The sequence below is a fragment of the Carassius carassius genome, chromosome 21 (genome assembly GCF_963082965.1).
Source record: "Carassius carassius chromosome 21, fCarCar2.1, whole genome shotgun sequence".
Taxonomy (NCBI): Eukaryota; Metazoa; Chordata; class Actinopteri; order Cypriniformes; family Cyprinidae; genus Carassius; species Carassius carassius.
Window position 1 is genome coordinate 12,558,551 of NC_081775.1, and position 12,898 is coordinate 12,571,448.

Consider the following 12,898-nt stretch of genomic DNA (forward strand, 5'->3'; position numbering starts at 1 on the left):
GTTTCATGATGCCATTAATTTTCGTTTTTGTGAAGGAATGTGTCACAAGAGTAAAGTCATGTGAGAGCGTCTTGATAGTACGGCGAGCCTGGAGGAACAAACGGCATTTCGTTCTCCATTTTAGCCTTTCGTTTCTAAGGGAGCAATACATATATACACAATTTTTATAATGCACATTTTAATATTTGCATATTTTTTAGTCTCCTGCACCTATGAACACAATACACAGACTCCATTAAACCGTTAGCAGTTTTAATTTTTGTTTTTTGCTTTTATGCATTTCTCTTCTATAATTTATATCTATAATGCCGCATTTAAACACAAGCAAAACCGTGTATCCCAGCAGGATCTGACAACTTCAATCACTCCCTTCAAAAAATTTGACTTCTGATATGGTTTATAATTTAACCAATAGACTTTTATTTATTTCAGATTAAGCAGTTAAGGTGATACAATGGTCCTTAAGTAAATGTAACTTTCCATAAGGTACTTCCACTAGGTGTGGAAAGCACAGAGGTAAGATAAACATATTGATGCTATGTAAACTGAAAAAAAAAAAGGATGAGGAGTGGTCCAGAGTGATGAGAGGAGACAGAGGGCTCTCTGGTCCATGAAGGGGAGTTCTGACAGAGCTCCGGACAGCTTTCAGTGATCATGCTGCTCGTAGCCGTCGGGGAGGGCATTGACGTGGGGGTTGTGGAAGAGCGTCTTGGAGCCGTCACCCCATGGGAAACGCTGATGTACGCGTGGGGAAGAGAGAAAAGAGATTGTTTGACTGACAACATGAGCATACAGATTTTTCAATTAATACACAAATGTTCACAAAACATTTTCATACATTCAAAAGTTTTAGTAAAATATGTAGATACTTTTTTATTATTTGTATCAGACATGTGATCAGTTTCCTGTAAAATAATAGTTAGAATTACGAATATTTAAACGTTTATTGCTATAACACTATTGTTTTGTAAAATTAAAAGATTTGGAAGAAAAATGTAAAGATTCATAAACGTTTTAAAATTTTGGGAAGATGGTTTACATATTAAGTGTAAAGAAACTGAACAGAGCTGCTGACAGGTGGTATTGTTTTGCAGAAAAAAAATCCTCTGATTTGTATAATTACTGTGGGTCTTACAGTACTTCATTCCCTATAAGAATTGTTAAATGTATGCATTTACAGGAAACAATTACAATGATAAATAGCAAAATCCAAAACTATGGAAATGATGTATTTTTTAAACTACCATTTTACTGTATTTTAGCTCATACATTAAATATTTTGAATCTGCATTAATGGCTACAATAGAACTACACTATATCAGTATCTACAATTCAAGCACAATTAAGCTATAAAAATGTGTTACAATGTCATAACATTTTCTTTTTAAATTCTGTCATTTGAATCCTTAACAAATGCATTTTAACAATTGTTGTTATAATCTTATTACCCCATCCCAAATAATCATTAAAGTATCACTAGTGCATTGTACAATATCTAGAACATCAAAGCGTAAAAGTATCAAGATATTTTTCTAGCTATATTTCTCAGCATTACCTACCAGAAACATTCACATTTCTATGTACTGATATATGCATAGCATTTGGTTGCAGTGTGTGAGGTCACAGCCTCATTCCTGGAGGCCCTCTAAGGTCTCAATGACAGTACACACAGATCTTAAATGTCAGATAAACCAGCAATTCTTACATTTATTTTATTTGGGGGTGGAGGGTAGAGATGAATCATGTTTCTTGGCTTTCAAATGTGATGCTCAGCTTTAGCTGACAAAAAAAAACCCTAATTTCAGCCCATTGATCTTCAATGACATTGATATTCAAGACCAATGACAAAGTTTACAGTGTTAAGTAGTAATAAAACAAAACCCCACAAGTAAAGCGGACTTTTAAAATGCAATACTTCCGATATTTAAAAACATATGACCAGACTCAACTGAACCTTCACATGTTCTTTTCATTAAAAAACAAACTCCCACCAGCCTCATGCTGCAGACTCTTTAAATGTGTTTGTCGTGTAAAGACTGGGTGTTTTCACCTTGCTGCGGATGCGCAGGTGGCTGTAGGGAATGAACTCGGGCTGCTCATGCTGGTGTTGTTGAGCCCTGAGGTACATGTTCAGCATACACACCGCGACTCCGGGCAGCGCCACCACAAACGACAGGATCTTCCAGGTCTTGGCTGCATTAACATGTATCAAAAAGAGACACGTTATAAACAAATTTACCTGACACGTGTAGACATTTCCATAATAGAGAAGTCACTTTAGTGAAGTGAAGTGACATTCAGCCAAGTATGGTGACCCATACTCAGAATTCGTGCTCTGCATTTAACCCATCCGAAGTGCACACACACAGAGCAGTGAACACACACACACACACACACACACACACACACACACACACACACACACTGTGAGCACACACCCGGAGCAGTGGGCAGCCATTTATGCTGCGGCGCCCGGGGAGCAGTTGGGGGTTCAATGCCTTGCTCAAGGGCACCTAAGTCATGGTATTGAAGGTGGAGAGAGAACTGTACATGCACTGGTTCACACGCTAGTCGTTTTCAAAAGTATTCATCTATGTAACGTTAGTCAGCAAAAGACAATTAACTTAATGTTCGCTACTTTACTAACGTTACACAAAAGTCTGAACCAACTGCCATTCTGCAGGTTTATGTTAACGACAGAACAACATTAGTCAGCCATTCGCGTCTCTTCCACAAGGTCAAAACTTAGAGTTGCGGCTGTTTGTTAACGGTTGGTCGTTTTATTAGGGCGTCTCTTTGAGGTTATTCAGAGTTGGTTACTGACCTGCTTGCTCGCCGTGAGCCGCTGCAGCGGACAGCTGACGGGTTTGGGTCAGCGCAGCGGACTTTAGGAGCTTCTGGGACAGACGTCCGATCGCGGCCATTTTTGCGTTGCCTTGAAGAACAGCGACGGAAGAAGCTTCAAAGCGGCTGCTGGAGCTGGAGATTGACGCGCCCGCCATCTAGTGACGGGGAGGTCCAACAACAGCTCTATCAGACTAGTGTTGGTGATTTTTTGATTTACGAGTCAGTCAAATCTTTCGTATCCATTCACTCAAAAGATTCATCAGGATCACCAGGTTACTGCTCTTTTTTGTTCTGAGTATGATTCAGGTCAAAATGGATTTTCAGGAAGACGTCAGAAGAACCATGAACACTACTGCTACTTTTCACTCATTTTAGGAAATGCTGTAGCAATTAGAGGGCAAAACCTGGAAAGGTAAAAACAAGACATGAATTTTAATGCAGCATAAAGAAATCCACAGGAAAAACATGCTCATTTTTTACTTTTTAATAAAAGTTTCATAAAAATCTCATTTTTTTGCAAATTATTATAACAATTTATAATAAATAATAGTAATTATTATTTCCTATTCATTTTACAGCTAATAATCACTACTGCTGTATGTTTCTGAATATAAAATATGCCTTTCATAACATGTAAGGTTACTTTGTAAAATATAATCTGGTGTAACTCCAAAACTTTAATTATTTATGAATTCTTAAAAAAAAAACCATTATACATACATAAAATACATTTAACATACATATTAATACATAGGCTACATATATTCAAAGTGTTTTCCAAAATTTTTGGTTTATTAATTGATGGTCTTTTTTTTTCATTTTATTGAATATTTATGGCTTTAACCATGCAGCTCAAACTCAGAAATTAATAGAAGATATCTAATGTGATTACTAAAGTATCCATCGGATAATATTCTAGGATGGTATTGGAATATGGTTCCAGATGACTGAAAGGAAAAATGGCCTCTCAGACATGTTACCACTGAATGTTTGAAGACAGAATATAATTTGAATGACATTTGGAGATATTTTGGATGTTGCAAGTGAGTTGCAACTCATCAACTCAAACGATTCATTATACAAACAGCAACAGAGTGATTTTAGCTATGTCATTTTAATTGTGTTGTGTCATTTATGTTAGCCTATTTGAATTGTATTTAGTCCTTTTTACACTTCTTTCTTCTTTTTTTTGTCTTCTTGATGTGAATAAAACTAACTCACATGAAGTTCTAAACAAACAAAGCAGATCCTCAATAACAAACATATGTTCATTCAGTTCTTTCACGCAAGAGTGTTATTGCGTGTTCATTTCATTCAGTAAAACCAACCAGTGAAATACACCTTCACAGTCCGTACTCGAATGCTACTGGTTAAACTGTAAGCTGTACATATGCAAATGCAAGTCTTTATTGTCCATTAAATGTAATCATATATTAGGCCTATAGGAGATTTCCTTTGGAACACTTCATAAGTCATGCCGCTGCATTTATTTTAGATTAGAGCTGACATGTGTAACTTTAAAAAGCCAACGGGCATGCGAAGAGCTCGTGCACAGTTGTTTTTCTGACTTACCACGAAGATATTTATATTTTATAGTTACTTTGTCATGCATTTCTGGCATCTGTGATGTTCTTGGCGGAAAACCCAGAGCTTTGGTTTGGCTGGGTGGAGAGGACCAGCCCCTCTGGCGTCATCCTGCCATTCCATACAGTCTTCACTTTCCAAGCTGTGCCATGGAAAACTCTGTGTGTCGCAAGGAAACAAGCTGATCAGTAAGTTGAAGTTTTCTTAAAGATTATTTACGCTTTGATGATTAAACAACTGGAATTCAGCGTGTGTTCTTAATGTTTATGTGTGTATGCTCACAACAGTAGGATATTGCATTTTTTGCATTGAATGTAACAGATATATTGTGATGTATCTGAACCCTTAGTAGCCTGTTTCAGAGAACTTTGCAAAAGTGGCATTGTCTCGTGCATTTTCAGATTTACCTGTTTTTTTTTTTTGGTCATTGCAATCAGGCTATAGGCTGACCTCAAGCAATGCAGTCCAACAAACTCTCAGATGATGTGGAGGGAAATCCTGACAGGGTGGATCCCTTCTACCAGCAAGGCAAGTATAGTAGCATCATTGTAGCTTATAATAGCATAGACAGTGGCTATGGGTGTCGGCTGCTCAAACAATAGCAAGAAGATTCAAGTCCAGGTCGGAGTTATCTGAACTGAAAAAAAAATAAATAAAAAATACCTCCTATCTGCTCATATCAATCTATCAGGCATTTATTAATTGCATAACATATTGCTTTAAATAGAAATGTGAACTAAGTGACAAGTAAAATGGTACAATTGTACATAAGCTCATCTATGGTGTTTGCTTTCGATATGTCTGATTGAAATTTTGCTATAAACTATTGACATTTGTTTATTCACTGTAATATTCAGGCAAAGTGGCTTGTGTCATGTTCACGGTTCTCCTCCTACTTTCATTCTTGGTAATAGGAATCGTAACAGGTCTCAATTGTAAGTCCGATTTATAATGTCTCTCAGCAAATTTTTATGGGTTAATCATTGTGTAACTGGTTTGTTTTTAATTTAACATCCTCTAGTCAAGAAGACTTCACAAGAGGATCAGACCAGAGGTCTTCTTTCTGATGATATTACACCCATCCCATTCCAGTACAATGGTGACAGAGGTAAGAAATATATATATAAAAAAACTTTTAAAATGAATACAATTGGCATATTATAATTCTAAACAAATTTTGCATTGGTAAGCAAGCTGTGTCTATAATAGTGTGGTTTGTTTTCTTAAATACAGGGCTCTGCTCGGATGGTTGGGTTTTATATAGGAACTCCTGTTATTTGATAATGAATGTTTATGGGACATGGGAATTATCAAAGTCTTTATGCCACAACTCTGGGGCGCACTTGATGGTTGTGAATAGTGAGGAAGAGCTGGTAAGAACATGAGTTTATAATTTCATCTTCATTTACCTTTCTGTTCAAAAGTTCTGTTTCAGTTCTGTTTTTTTAAAAGAAATTAATAATTTTATTGTTGAAAAGTGACAATAAAAGCATTTTTAAAGAATTTCTATTTCAAATAAATGCTGTTAATTTCAATAAAATGTACGAATCCTGAAAAAAATTACTAGTTTCCTCAAAAATATTAAGACATGATAATGATAAGCAAGACATGTTTGTTAAGCAGTAAATCAGAATATAAGAATAATTTCTAAAGGATCATGTGACACTAAAGACTGAAAAATGATGGGGAAAATTCAGCTTTCCCATCACAAGAATACATATTTTAAAATATATTAAATAAGAAAGCACTTATCTTAATTTGTAATAATATTTGTCTCTGTTTGTACTGTATTTTGATTAAATAAATACAGACTTGATGAAGCAAATTGTTGCCTCTTTATTTCAGGAGTTCATTTCAAGAGTGGTTCAGAAGAGGGCTGACTATTGGATTGGTCTCAAGAGGGACAAAATGGGCCAGTGGTCCTGGGTTAATGGAGATAATTATTATTCAAATCCACAGTAAGAAATCATTGGCGTACATTATAAGCATGTGTTTTAAGCTGTCTGTAACTGTTTTTAAAAGTTATGAACTTTTTCTGAATTCATTGTGTTTTGTGTTCAGTTTCTGGGATGAAAATCAACCTGCTCATTGGGATTTGGAGTCCTGTGCTCACTTAACAGGATCTGACACGGTGCATCGAAAGCTGATGCATGATGCTGACTGTCACAGACAACTGTATCACATTTGTGAACGCAAACTAGAGAAAGGCATGCGGTAGGAAACTTGACCATCACGTCAACTGCATTAGGCTGACCTAAACCTAGCTCTGGCTTTGTTTTTTAATATTTGACCCAATTTAATTGAAGAGATCAATTAATAATCATAATTTTCCTATTATTAAGCAGTCATAATCAGTTATGTATTTAATCGCAATCCAGGGTTAGATTTAAAGTAATGCTGACCTCTTTTGGTGAGATGCATGAACTGAGACTTCAGTGTAGGGGTCGTCTAAGATACCCCAGCAGTCTTCCTGTTGCCATGAATCAGAATAACACTGATCAAGCCTGAGAAAACTCTTCATTTATGCACTAAACCTCTCGGCCTGAGAATGCTAAAGTTTGACTGACAAAACTGATTCAAATGAATAATTCAGTGTCTCTGTAACTGGTTTAAATCTGTCCTTTTCCACAGTAGCATCAGATGAACTTGTAGAGAACAGGGAGCACAGTGGCATTTGCAACACAAACGGTTTAACCAATTAGGTTTAATAATTAATTACTATATACTTTTAAGTATATATATATTTTTTTACATTTGACATTCATTTACACATTTAGGGAACAATATGTAATTTTCAAAATAACCCCAATTTAATGTGGGAAAATCATATAAAGATTTAAGACAAAACAACAACAACAACAACAACAAAAAGAAATGTGTTGCAACACTCTCTGCCCTTAATTTCTCATAATCTTTTCATATGCAGTTTTCTGACTTTAGGTCTTGTTTAAAGAAATACTACATCCAAAAATAAACATTGTCATCATTTCTCACACAAATGTCATTCCAATCCTGTGTGACATTCTTTTTTTAACAAAACACAAAATGAGCCCTTCAGTTGTATGGAGATAAAAAAAAAGGCTTTAACAACTTTAAGGGGTAAAGAGTTACAGTGTTTTTTTTTTTTTTTTTTTTTTTTTTTTTGGTGGAGTATCCTTTATAGCATTCCCAGAAAATATTTGATCTAATAATCAAACAACAGAACCAGTAGTTAGTTAATAATTCAATATTCGCACTCACTAATAAATAGTTTGTTAAAATTTGTTTTGCAAATTACATTCAATATGTTTATATCTTAAATATTTGCTTAGCCTATAATAAAATATAATTAATTAAAGAAATAAGCTGGAGTTTAATCGTGGAACATATCTGAAGTGTACTCACATGGGCAGACTCACACTCAGGATCACAACAGACAGGAAAGTGTTCATGGTGAAGACTAGATGAACAGGTGTTAGCCACCATTGATTTATAGATCTATAACTTATTTATATAACCTTGAAGGGCGGAACACATTGATAAGTGTGAATTATACACTTAAGATATGCTAATAGAAGTGCTCAAATGTACAGTTGCTGAGATTGTTACCGTTTTGTGCAAGTTGAGTGCGTTTATGTACACTGTTATACGTGTGTGTGTGTGTGTGTGTGTGTGTGTGTTCTTTGATCTTCTTTGATCTATGGGAATGTCAGCATATGTTTGTCATTGTGTGTGTGTGTGTGTGTGTGTGTGTGCTTTGATCTATGGGAATGTCAGCATATGTTTGTCACAGTTGGTAAAAGAAGAATTCAGTTTTCTCAAAAACTGAAAAAAAAAGTTGCAAAACACTTGAGTACAAGCTAAACAATCGTCAGCACACAGAATGTTTTTTAAGTGACCGAAACGACCTCAAAACGACAATAAATAACACAATTATGCTCACTGCATACTCAGACTCATTCCATAGTAAAAAAAGAAGTGTGCCTAATTGAATAATTGAATGATACTCAAGACTCATGGAGACCCAAGTTCAAGACGGACTGGAATCACATCAATCCACCGTTGTTCCTGCATACACTCGACTTATGAAAATTATTATTTTTCTTACATTTTCTACATAAAATTCCTCTTTTTTGAATTTACCAGAACATATCATTCAAGCCTGGCAAACCAAATACACAAAGACTAACACTGAAAAAAATCACTGTAGTGCTACTTAAATAAATGTTTGATAGGCATATAATATCAAAATGTAAATATTTTTGTATGAAAAAAATTTGTGAATATAATGCAGGGATCTCCAACTCTGCTCCTGGAGAGCTACTGTCCTGCAGACTTCAGTTCCAACCCTGCTCCAACACACCTTTCTGTAATTATCAAGTAGCCCTGAACACCTTGATTAGCTGGTTCAGGTGTGTTTGATTGGGGTTGGAGCTAAAATCTGTAGGACAGTAGTTCTCCAGGAGCAGGGTTGGAAACCACTGATATAATGTGATGATATCAGGTCACATGACCACCAAGTTAAAAAAAATCAAATAAGTGTGTAAAAACAACAACAACAAAAACAACTATATTTTCAAAAGGAAAAAAATTAATGTATAACGTGTGAAAGATGATTATGAATATAATACAGTGGGTGTGGCAACATGAAGTTATATTTGAAAAATTCTCAAAAAAAAAAAAAAAAAACACTAAATCATATTTCCAAATGCCAGTTTTTTGCTTGATGTGTGTCATGACAATAATAACAATCCAGGGTCTTTCAGTCATGTAGCGCCAATTCCTCACACAAAGCCATTATTCTTATTGCTTATAAGTTTGTAGAGAACTCAAAAGATTAAAAATACATTTTCATTTCAAGTTTGAATCTTAAAAAAATTGGTTTGCATCAGGTTTGAATTTACATTTACGAATATGATTTAACATTTTTAATCCACTTATCAAAGAAAATATACTTGTGTTTACTGTATAGATTCTTAATTTTTTCCCAATTAGATAACAGTAATGTGTAAAACTGTGTTTAAAAATGAGAGACCAAACTAACACGATTTATATATAATATATATAAAAAGGTTGATGTCGGACTTTAAGAAAGAAAAAAGAAAAGAAATTGTAATAATCTTAATAATCATGAATTTGCATATACCATTAAAGAAATGAATTAAATATCACCTGGAATGAACAAAAATAAACTGTTACATGATACATGATATACCATTGCTATCTTTAATGAGACTTTAGGGATATCCTAAACTTTTATCAAATTTCAGTTCATTTGCAGTTTCCATTAGGATATTTATCGTATTCTGGGTTATAACCCGCTTTTGCAAAGCATTCGGCTGCTTTCCTGTCACATTCACAGATGAACATCTCACATGGGCGATTCTTGTCAGCTGCAAGAAATAAAAGATCAACAGTCCACATTTTGTTTCAGTTACTAACAGAGCTTGCAGATAGACATGAGTATAACATCTTACCATTGCAGGTGACTTTCTTTGCCACTTTGTCACATGAGAATGAGTAGATTTCAGTGTAGGGGTTGTCTAAGATACCCCAACAGTCATCATGTTGCCATGAGTCAGAATAACACAGATCATGGACCTTACAGCACCTAGAGAGACAGAGAATACTGTGGACATGAAGTTTGTTGCCTTCATTTTTTGTCAACAATTATTCTGTTTTAGGATATTTGTGTTGCTTGGCTGCTGTGGAAAATAAACACAAACTGTAGCCACTTTCTTTATGGAGAAATGTGATGCATAATTAATATTCATGAGCCACTTAATTAATATTCACATTACTATTGTGCCAAAATCTCATTATTTTCATTAAGAAGGTAATGTTTAAATTTGCTTGACTGTAACACATTCTTGTCATTAAATGTTTATAACAAAAATGGGAAGAATCACAGTATTAAAAGATAAGATGTTTGCATAAGATGCGCTATGTTGGAATGCATACTGCCTACAAAAATAAATACATTTGTGCAACATTTGAACATGTATAAACTTTGCACTAATCATCTCAGCCTGAGAAGGCCGAAGTGTGACTGACAAAACAGATTCAGCCGATTAATTCAGTGTCCCTGCATGTAACCTGATGTTTGAATCTGACCTGTCCAGTTCATCCACTGGGGTGCCCGAGCCTCCTATTCCACAGTAGCATCCATAGTCTACGTAGTCCAGTATAGGCCAGCTATTAGGGTTGGTACAGATGATCATATCCCTGAACTGCCACACCGCACGGTAGTCTAGAGGCACCACCACTGTTGAACAGTGATAGTGTATCAGTGCTTATACTGATTAGCAGTCTAATTATGCAATATAATTAAATGTTATGTAAACAACAGACTGTGTTCTTATCAGCTGTTATATACTTTCCAAACTGTCTAAAAAATGCTTTTAAATTTCAAGCTTTAAAAGTTAGGAATACTGTACATGAACCATTTTTTATTACATTTTTTTTTTTTTTTTTTTTTTTGCACACACACACACACACACACACACACACACACACACACACACACACACACACACACACACACACACACACACACACACACTTTCATGTTTACTTATCTAAATGGGGACATTCAATAGGCGTAATGGTTGTTATACAGTACAAACTGTATATTCTATTGTCCTACACCACCCCTACACCTAAACCTACCCCTTACAGGAAAGTTTCTGTATTTTTACAATTTCTTAAAAAAAATGTACTTTATTTTTATAACAGTTTTACAAATGAGGACATCTCCAAAAGGCGATTTTATCATGTTTAGCTCACTTTTGGGTACAAATTTGTCCCCAAAATATGGTTAAGGTGGTACACACACACACATATATCTTGTAAAATCTTTAATTTACCATCTGCCTTACAAAATATTTATGAGATATGCATAGCAATTGTGAGAGATGTATAGCAAACATATGACTGGTTTGTGCTTCATCCAGTGTTCCATGGACCTTGTAGAGTCTAGTGAGGTCTGTTGAAACAAAGTTTTTATGACCAATTACTTTAAGTATTTTAGACTAATTATTTGTAGAATTAAAATTGTATTATCAGAGTACAAAATGTACATATCAAATATAAAATTTAAATGGGCATCCATGTTTCCACCCTGGTAGTCACTGAACTTTCTTTCTTTTTAAAAACAGTTTAGGGACAAGATGTAGTTTTCAAAATAAGTCAAATTAAATATGGGAATATTAAACAACAACATAAGTTACAGACATTGAAACAAAATGTGTTACTACACTTTCCACCAAAGCTCATTTCACTCTACAATCTTCTTAGCATGCACAGCTTTCTGACTTAATATAAATACTACTCACAAAAATTTTAATTCTGTCATTTTCGCACCTTCATGTTGCAAAAAAGTATAATAATAAAAATAAAAACCTGTATGACTTTCTTACTCCTGCAGAACACAGAAAGAAGCCCACTGCATTTAATTGTATAGCTGCTTAAAAATGCTCCAAATATCTTAAAATATCAAAATATCTTCTTAAGTGTTGCAAACAACAAAGCTTTTTTTGGAACATTGAGGGGTTAATGATGACAAATTTTGTTGGGATGCAGTATCCCTTTCAATTCTGTTAAAGCATTCTCATGAAATATTTGATCTAATAAATGAACAATAAGTTATTAGCTCAATTATTGAACTGACTAAATAAATAATTAAATGCTGTTTAGCAAATTATATTTAATATCTCTATAAGTTAAATTTTTGGTTCGCGTAAATAATACAATCTAATAAATAAAATAAAACAAGGAGCTGAATAGTGGAACATATATTAAGTGTACTCACAGGTGGGCAGACTCACACTCAGGATAATAAGAGACAGAAAGGTGTTCATGGTGAAGACTAGATGAACAAGTGTTAGTAGCCATTTATTTATAGGTCTAAAACTTATTTATATAACCTTGATGGGAAGTGCACATTGATAAGCTAACTTTGTGAATTATAAACATAAGATATGTTAATAAATATGAACACACAAGCTTCCAAAAGGCAAATTGCTGAGATTGTTACAGTTTTGTGCAAGTTGAGTGTGTTTATGTATTGTCATGTACCTACTTAAACATATTTTGGGGACAAATTTGTACACAAAAGTGAGAAAACCTGACAAAATCACCAAAAACCTCACTTTGCGGAGGTCCTCATATGTATAACTAGTATAAATTAGTATTAACTACTATAAAAATGAAGTTTTTTCATATATTATTATTATTATTGTAAAATGCAGAAAGTTTTCTGTAAGGGGTATGGTTTGTGTAAGACAATAGAATATACAGTTTATACAGTATTAAACCATTATGCCTAGGAATGTCCCCATTTAGATAGCTAAGTAAACGCATGTGTGTGTGTTTTCATCTTTGGGAATGTCAGCATGTGTTTGCAATTTGCACAGCTGCTACAAGAAGAATTCAGTTTCCACAAAATGCATGAGAATTTTAGAAGGCTTGGAAAAATGTACAAAATGCT

The 12,898-nt window shown here is 34.4% G+C and overlaps 3 protein-coding genes across 3 annotated transcripts; 1 reads left to right on the top strand and 2 right to left on the bottom strand.

Moving 5' to 3' along the window:
- Nucleotides 1–396: 396 nt before the first annotated feature.
- Nucleotides 397–3,017, bottom strand: LOC132097545 (cytochrome c oxidase subunit 6A, mitochondrial-like). Its single transcript, XM_059503329.1, has 3 exons — nt 2,825–3,017; nt 2,051–2,193; nt 397–735 (listed from the first exon to the last, which is right to left on the bottom strand). Exons 1-3 carry the CDS (start codon nt 3,000–3,002, stop codon nt 646–648), a joined length of 411 nt encoding a protein of 136 aa, XP_059359312.1. The 5' UTR covers nt 3,003–3,017; the 3' UTR covers nt 397–645.
- Nucleotides 3,018–4,560: 1,543 nt separating this feature from the next.
- si:ch211-170d8.8 (C-type lectin domain family 4 member E) lies at nt 4,561–6,704 on the top strand. The gene is made up of 7 exons (XM_059503349.1): nt 4,561–4,619; nt 4,869–4,959; nt 5,289–5,366; nt 5,453–5,539; nt 5,665–5,804; nt 6,277–6,389; nt 6,493–6,704. The coding sequence occupies exons 2-7, from the start codon at nt 4,890–4,892 to the stop codon at nt 6,647–6,649; spliced, it is 645 nt and encodes a 214-aa protein (XP_059359332.1). The 5' UTR covers nt 4,561–4,619; nt 4,869–4,889; the 3' UTR covers nt 6,650–6,704.
- Nucleotides 6,705–9,617: 2,913 nt separating this feature from the next.
- On the bottom strand, nt 9,618–12,562 carry LOC132097128 (phospholipase A2, minor isoenzyme-like). Its single transcript, XM_059502754.1, has 4 exons — nt 12,221–12,562; nt 10,525–10,675; nt 9,888–10,021; nt 9,618–9,803 (listed from the first exon to the last, which is right to left on the bottom strand). Exons 1-4 carry the CDS (start codon nt 12,267–12,269, stop codon nt 9,682–9,684), a joined length of 456 nt encoding a protein of 151 aa, XP_059358737.1. The 5' UTR covers nt 12,270–12,562; the 3' UTR covers nt 9,618–9,681.
- Nucleotides 12,563–12,898: the final 336 nt, after the last annotated feature.

Coding starts and splice junctions, on each gene's coding strand:
- LOC132097545 (XM_059503329.1), bottom strand. CDS start 3,002: ATGGCGGGCGCGTCAATCTCCAGCTCCAGCAGCCGCTTTGAAGCTTCT. Junction 2,194..2,824: donor GGCTCACGGCGAGCAAGCAG/GTCAGTAACCAA, acceptor ATGTTAATGCAG/CCAAGACCTGGAAGATCCTG. Junction 736..2,050: donor ACCTGCGCATCCGCAGCAAG/GTGAAAACACCC, acceptor CGCGTACATCAG/CGTTTCCCATGGGGTGACGG.
- si:ch211-170d8.8 (XM_059503349.1), top strand. CDS start 4,890: ATGCAGTCCAACAAACTCTCAGATGATGTGGAGGGAAATCCTGACAGG. Junction 5,367..5,452: donor AATCGTAACAGGTCTCAATT/GTAAGTCCGATT, acceptor AACATCCTCTAG/TCAAGAAGACTTCACAAGAG. Junction 6,390..6,492: donor AATTATTATTCAAATCCACA/GTAAGAAATCAT, acceptor TTTTGTGTTCAG/TTTCTGGGATGAAAATCAAC.
- LOC132097128 (XM_059502754.1), bottom strand. CDS start 12,269: ATGAACACCTTTCTGTCTCTTATTATCCTGAGTGTGAGTCTGCCCACC. Junction 10,676..12,220: donor GAGTGTGAGTCTGCCCACCT/GTGAGTACACTT, acceptor ACTGTTCAACAG/TGGTGGTGCCTCTAGACTAC. Junction 9,804..9,887: donor AAAGAAAGTCACCTGCAATG/GTAAGATGTTAT, acceptor TATTTCTTGCAG/CTGACAAGAATCGCCCATGT.